The sequence below is a fragment of the Opisthorchis viverrini genome, assembly GCF_000715545.1.
Source record: "Opisthorchis viverrini unplaced genomic scaffold opera_v5_85, whole genome shotgun sequence".
NCBI lineage: Eukaryota > Metazoa > Platyhelminthes > Trematoda > Opisthorchiida > Opisthorchiidae > Opisthorchis > Opisthorchis viverrini.
Genome location: NW_008751740.1, coordinates 1339517 through 1347158, shown reverse-complemented (window position 1 = coordinate 1347158; position 7642 = coordinate 1339517). Strand labels below are relative to the sequence as shown.

The 7642-nt window shown below is 44.9% G+C and overlaps 1 protein-coding gene across 1 annotated transcript in view; it reads right to left on the bottom strand.

Annotated features, from left to right (window-relative positions):
- Nucleotides 1-4885, bottom strand: part of T265_04844 (hypothetical protein) — a gene marked incomplete at both ends in the record, with an annotated part of 53585 nt that extends 48700 nt beyond the window's left edge. The window contains one exon of the mRNA XM_009169690.1: nucleotides 4620-4885. Within this exon, the coding sequence (XP_009167954.1) occupies nucleotides 4620-4885 (266 nt within the window). The remainder of the gene's footprint in view (nucleotides 1-4619) is intronic.
- Between the last annotated feature and the right edge of the window lie 2757 nt (nucleotides 4886-7642).

Below are 7642 nucleotides of genomic sequence, written 5' to 3'. Positions count from 1 at the left end.
CAGTCCTAAGTGCTGTGCCTACAAGGAGAGAGTTATTAATAGGATGGGGAGAGGGGAAGAAAACGTATGTGAAGGAGAAGGAAGGGAGGCGTCAGCAGTAGCCTGTTTTCGCTTACCCGCCCTGTTGTATGCAGCAAGTAAGGCGACCCGGCTGATGGCACCACGCGACGGCCGATGTGGCATGAGAATATTGTTAGTTGTGTTAGTTGTGAACAAACTTGTTCGTATCCAGCAATCCGAAGTTATCTAGCCAGTAAACCATTCAGCTTGGGTTGCTCCCATCGTCATCAAAAAGGTAAATGGCAAAGTGCATAAATGTGCTGATTAGTCCACTGCACTAAACGTTTTCTTAGACTCTCAATAATATCCATCACCGATACCAGATCTGCCCACCAACCTCATCGGTGGAAAATGCTTCGCAAAGCTGATCTCGCTGATAGCCAGTAAACCATTCAGCTTGGGTTGCTCCCATCGTCATCAAAAAGGTAAATGGCAAAGTGCATAAATGTGCTGATTAGTCCACTGCACTAAACGCTGTCTTAGACTCTCAATAATATCCATCACCGATACCAGATCTGCCCACCAACCTCATCGGTGGAAAATGCTTCGCAAAGCTGGATCTCGCTGATGCTTACCTTTCAAACAGAAGTCTCTGAATCATTTGTCGTTTGGGATAAGATCAGCAATAGCAACATTCCAACACAATGGATGCGACGCTAAAAGGTTTGTCAGCAGTTGCCACCTATTTAGATGGAATCATTCTCACAGGTTCTAGTCAAGAATTTTTGCATCGTTTACATTGTGTACTCGAGCGTAGTCAGCAATATGGTTTTCGTCGACGCGCAAAAAAGTGCGTTTTATCCCACACCCATCAAATACGTTGGATTCCTTTTTGGACGAAAGTGATCGTCATTCAGAACCACAAAATATTTCTGCCATACAACAAATGCCATCACCAACGCATTTAGCAACCTTGCATTCCTTCCTCGGTTTGGTAAGCCACTACAATGCATTTTTGCCAGACAAACATCGTGTCCGTGAACCACTAAATCATCTTTTGGTCATATGAGTGCCACAAGAGTGTCACATAAGTGCTACTCACACACTTCAATCCAGCCCTGGACATTGCTGTTGTTTCAGACGCATCAAACTAAGGTATTAGAACTGCCATCGCTCACCATTTTCCTGACGGAATCGAAAAAGCAACCGCTCACGCAGCCAGACCCTTAGCGGTTACCGAGCGAAATTATGGTAAGATTGAAAAAGGTTTAGCGATAATTTTCGCCATAAGGAAGTTCCATAAAATACTCATTTTACTCCCGTCACTGACCACAATCCGCTTCTAGGCGTCCCTATTTACACAGCCAACCATTTGGAAGGTTGAGCTACAGTGCTTTTGGGCCACGAATTCTCTATCAAATACCAGTCGATTGATGCTACTGGCCAAGTTGACACATTATCAAGACTCATGGATTGTCAACGTCAACAACCCCGGGATGTTGTTTTTGCTTCAATAACGGTGGAGCCAGAAGTTAACGCGATGCTTGCTACTATCATCCGTGAGCTTCCAATTACTTAACACGGTTTACGATGCCAATGCTTCAAAAGGTACCCCAATTCCACCGCACACACAGTATGTTCCGAAAAACAACCGTTCTACCAACGTCGGTCCTCACTTTTCGCGGTTGATGGTTGTATACTTCGCAGAATGGGTGATTGTTCCCTGAATTACAAAGAAAACAACCGTTCTACCAACGTCGGTCCTCACTTTTCGCGGTTGATGGTTGTATACTTCGAAGAATGGGTGATTGTTCCCTGGAATTACAAAGCAATGTCTTCAAACAATTTCATTTTGAAGGCGCTAACATGCAGTTACGTCCACTGGCCATACATGGATAGGTAGTTAGGGCTTGTACGCGAGTGCTCAAAATACCAACTATCAGCAAAATCCTCTTGGAAAACAGGATTATCTTCATGGCCCATCCCATAAAAGTTCATGGTAACGACTTTATGTTGACTTTGCGGGACAAATCAATGGCCAACATCTGATTCTAGCAGATGTCTACAGTAGGTAGCCACAAGGATTTATTATGAACTATCGTTTCAAAACCACATGTATTTAGCTGTTTTGGAGTTCCGAATGTCGGTGTCTCTGAAAACAGCCGTGCATTCACGTTCGCTGAATGTTATGTTTTCTGTCAACAAAAGAGTATACACAACGTGCGATCACCGGTGTTCGATCTATAGTCACATGGCTAAGTGGGAAGATTTGTGTACATTTCCAAACGCGCACTCTTAAAACTCAAAGGTGGGGGGATTATGCTGAAAATCATCAGACATTTCTGCTAAGTTACAGGGCGACACCAAACGTTAACGCTCAAAATGGCTATACTCCGGTGGAAATACTTATGAACCGGAAGATCTGTTTACCGGTTGACGTAATCCGTCTGACACCGGTCAACCGGTAGAAACACAAATATGAAAGTTCAAGTCAACTGACATCACGATGCTGTAAGTGATATATTTGTACCAATCTTTGCTAGCAAAAGACTATTGTGGCGTGGACACACGGTGTAGCTGTGTGCCGTGTGGAAAAGTTGTCTATGGAGTAAAAGTAGGCTCCTCCATCTAGGTCGGTCATGCCAATCAGTTACGTTTTTCCTCTCTTCCATTAACAGCTGCCCCCGAACCTGTTTTTCGGCTTGAGATTTTTCTCGATACATTTAAATCACCTCAAAAGCCCCAATCGCCCCAGCTGATGATTGAACCAACACTTTCAAAAAGTTGCACACTTAGAAGATGGACGGATCGAATACGAAAGCACGCCATGCCAATGCAAATGAACCCAAAACAGCAGTGTTAGGGAGACTGCCTCCAGACGACCAAATCCATTTTTCTAATACTACCTTGTAGACTGGAATATTGTTTTCTTCATTTCAGCCCTTAATTGATATGCCATTGGACAGTTTGCTTTTCTACATTCTGGTTCGCTTGAATCCATAACACAGAACGGTTCAGTTGTTTCCAGTACAACTTCTTCAGGGTCGTCCGTCTTCTCGATCCTGGCGCAACTGACATGTCTGACTGATGCTCAGTAGAAATCATAACAATGGGACCCGAAGTGCCATGAAAACCGCCTTTCATGGTGCCAGCTACATTCAATCGATTTTTAGGCAGACAAGACAAACGGATAGCTCGAGTCTTCGTTGACAAGTACTAAGATTTGGTCGGAGCACTTTGACACACCAATGAGGATAGTCCACAATGACTTATGGGATAAAGTCGAACGTGGTGCGTGGGCCGGCCTGGAATTGGACCCGATGTTCCGGGAGTCAATGTAGAGTGAGAAATTAAACCCAATAAGTTCTCCGACGGCAGGAGCCACCTATCATCACGACATCTCATACGTTGGAAAATCGCTGGATACTGACTTCCTCATGATTTCTACGAACCGTTTTGTCACCTTTCTTAGGGAGGGGGAGCAAAATCGAGATACGTCAGTCCAAAAGGAAAGAATCTGTCAAGAAATTACTGTTCTCAGTCTGGCCTACGAGGGTAAACCGTGGTCCATTCTGTCACTGAAGCATTATGAGATCTCCAGAAGCCCATGGTAAACACTGGATGGACCGCCAACGACCTCCAAGTATTCAGTTGGATCGAACTGTATAATTTCGTTATACTGATAGCCCCAGTAAATAAAACCGCTGCAAAAACCTGGGCGAAACGTGAGCAAAGGTTGTGCAATCTTTGGCTTTGAAACAAAGCACAATTTTGGATGGCGTCGTCAGGCATTTCGAACACTCAGTTAAGATCCTTACCGCGTTCTCTAGTTGGCACGAATTCAACAGAATTTGATGTCATCATCATCGACAGTATGACATCAGTGTTCAACACCGATGCTTCACTGCCGTATTTATTTTCAATGAACGGCTTCCGGGTCATTCGATTCACACTTGCCGGTAATTAAGCGCGCGTTTTCAATTCATATATTCCAAGGAAACGGTCGTTGACTTGCTGCTTGTCTAAATTTTCTCCTCTGAATGAGCCATTCAAAGTGTCGTGATAAGGTTAAGGTTGGTTTTCCGAGCCAGTAGGACGTCTTCTGCAGGCGGTAGTATGAAACCCCGTGGGGTTGTGATCATGAAAAACTGGCGACAGACGAATGTCTCAATTTATCTGTTGACTAGGCTCAGGCCAGTTTCCATTCGGAGGACGTACCTGAGAGACATCGGAGGCCGACTCAAGGGAAATAAGTTTATGCTAATCACGAGAAACAGCATCTGTTAAATGTCATTTGTGTTCGAATGATATGCAGGAGTACTGGGAAAGCCGAAAACAAATGAGGATTAATCAGCGGGTTTCTGAAACTGTGAAGGTAAACAACACACTGACAGAAGCATAATGTGAGCTTTGACCGAAAGTTTTTCATAAGCTTCCAGGTCTCAGTAATGTGGAAAAATGGGAACAGTGAAATTGAGAACTAAACTTACCGTTTGGCATTATCATGACCGAAACAAACAAAAATATGACGAGCACTGCCAGGAAACCATGGAACAAGTTTTGCTCAAGGGAAAAGGAGCTGGATCTAAAAAGAATATTCGGCAGACGCAGGTACGTACCGGTAGCACGCTACGGCAGCCAAACCGAGCCATATACATGCAAGCACTGTCAAGCTTCGTGATTGATAGAATGCGCTGATGGTTATATTTTCAACTTTATGCTGCTCGATATTTGAAAGGAAATAATCCTTTTCAATCTGGGATTCTGAAAAGAGTCTCCGACGCATTTTGAGCGGAAAACAATTCGCCGCGTCAGACAAGACGAGTCGTGAGGACGAACCGGCGGGACGTTCAAAACGGCGCCAAATTTCGAAACGTGAGTTCATTTTGATAGGCCGGTTGTGTTCGGCAAGGTCGGAGGAACGCCCCACTATGTGGCTAGTGTCCATCCACTTTGCGTCATGCAAGGAACCGATTGTATCCATTCACCATTGCACTTAAGTAACCCATATTGCTCGCAAGCATGGTATTGTTTACTTGCGCGAATTAATGCACGTTTGAAATCGTTTCGTTTTATCCTGGTGCAAAATTGTGAAAGAATTCTTTCACTGTTCAATCTACTTACAGAGTTCACACGTGTCGTTTTGTTGAATTTTTCACGCTGACATGATAGTTAGTGACAGCCTCTGTCATTTCGCAATCAGTGTCTGCGGTACAATCAGTCTCAACCATGAACCAAATCAATACAGGCTGCTAATTGCAGCCATCAATGGACCACAACAGATGTGAGCGAATTGGATGTCCATCGAATGTAATGCGTGTTATACCTGCAGGTCTGGTGGCACTTTAAACGCATAGGTTGAAAGGAAGACCAGGTAAGCTAACTACCTAACTCTCTTGACCCGTTTGTTTGCGCTAACTACTTCTATATTAATGGTGCAATGCATTCCACAACTAAAACGAGGGCCACCAAAATGGAAACAAATCCCCACCGCCAGATCAGAAAGACCAGTGTAAATGCTTCGCTTTAATCGGGATACTCAACGCGAAACTAGAGGTTCTTTCCAAAGCTACGGGGGACAGGAACACCAAAAACATAGGGGCCTGGACGGTAGTTGGTGACATTCTTCGCTGAACGAGTACCTTGCGCTTTCCATGCCGGATACACTGGCCACGAATAAGGTCAACCAGATCTCCGATGTGGCAATAAAAACGCATACGGTATCTTTAGTGACCAGGCGCATAAGAAAGAGCAGGTAGATCATATGCCGATCATTCTCCAAAAAATCATGCCACCGAAGCAGGTACAGTTGCCCCTCGGTGTTGTCCTCACAAGCACGAACACTAATCATTTCACGCAGATTGTTTAGGCAAGAAGTAAAGCGAGTGAAAACTTAAGCTTCCGGTCACACATTTATAAAGGGGAACTCGGAGCGGACTGTCAGCATACTAAAGGCCTACCCACAGATCAGGCATATATCTGAGGATCACCCCCGAGAGTGGTGCGTTTTATAATTTATTTTGCTTCCATTATAACATAACGTGTTTCGTCAATTGCATAATCGTTTTTTGGTTTGAATACGAAAAACTACAAAAACGCGCACTTGTACAACTTCATAGAAAACAAGCGTGGTCACGTGCTCAAGATCTCTCTTGTGATTTCGGTCGCGCTTGCAGCGGCTATTCGAGGGTCTCATGTACTGACTCTGGTATTAAAACATTTCAGACCATCTTCGAAATCTATTTTATTTGGTAACTGTTCAGAAGAAGACCACTGGACCAACATGATTGGATTATTGTTTATTCGCTGACCTGGGCCAGCGAGGAACTATTTTAAAAAGAACATTTGTTAGTGAGTCTGTTCCATCTGACCTCTTTATTATTGTATACACAACCTAGCATTATTATTATGTTTCTTTGCCACACACTTGATAAACCAACTTATTGGGTAACAAGACCACTACAAGAGTCGTAAATTTGCGCCGCAGCAGTTCCAGGGGAGAGGTGCGAAACAGTTTTTAGCACGACGCCATTTCAGCCGATCCCAATTTTGTGGCCAAACCTAGGGTCGTTCGGTACCTTGTACTCCTGAAAGCACGCCGGCGCGACCGGCAACCACTCTGGATTTCAGTTCCCACTCAACCACCGCAGAGCACTCGATTACCAAATATGCAATGGTTTTGGGGAAGCAAGGGAAGCCATCATCACTCATTTCCGTAGCAGACGATGAAGGCGCAGCGGTGAACTCTCAACTTCTGAGCTGGACTGGATCAGACTTAAGGAGAAAAGCGGCAAAGCCTACTGATAAATCAACCATGAATGACGACCCCAACATCAGGAAAGTCTTCGAAAACCCTCCAACAGCTGAGAAAGCGAAGTTGACGTTCTCCGGCTCCACTCCGTCAAAGGTTTCTTCTTCGATTAAGGACGGAGTCGTCACCCAGAACCCCGACAGTCAAAGCCGCAAACCTGACAACATCGAACCCAAAAGTCCTTCGTACACCCAGTTGACCAGGCTGATCGCGGGCGACTCGGGCGCCTACGCAAACAGAAAGGAAAGGCGATTACATTCTAACAAACCACATAAGATTCGCTAAATCAGAAAACTGCTGGCTAGCTTCAAGGTACAATCCTCTTCGAAAACGAGCCTCATGGGAGCGCCTTCAAAAGGAATACCACCAATTTCTCAGGGGCTCACAGAGACACCTTTTTGATCAAACAGTACCAAATGCCCGAAAAACCAGACACGTTAGCCACAAATACTCAGAGAACCCCAAATCTTATTGCCCCCATGGGTGGTTTTGAACGAGCTATTATTAGCAGCGGTCGAAAGCTTCGCCCACGAGGCGGGAACTTTGTCCCACAGAAGTAAAAGGTCCGTGCAAACGGGTCTCTCATGGGGCCTTAAAAACCCCCAAATAAAAGGTAGCTCATGAAATGACCAAAACAGGATGCAGACAAATGTGCCGCAGAGGCGCTCTCGGATCCTTGGACTCAAAACCTGGGCGCAGCCAATAAATGTGCAATCCTATCCAGTTGCACAACTCTCGGCGCCTCACCTTCGGAGGCAGCAGAGACAGCATTGAAATACTTGTACCCAAACCGACTCATCCTTTTCAACAAACCTTGTGACACTAACCAGT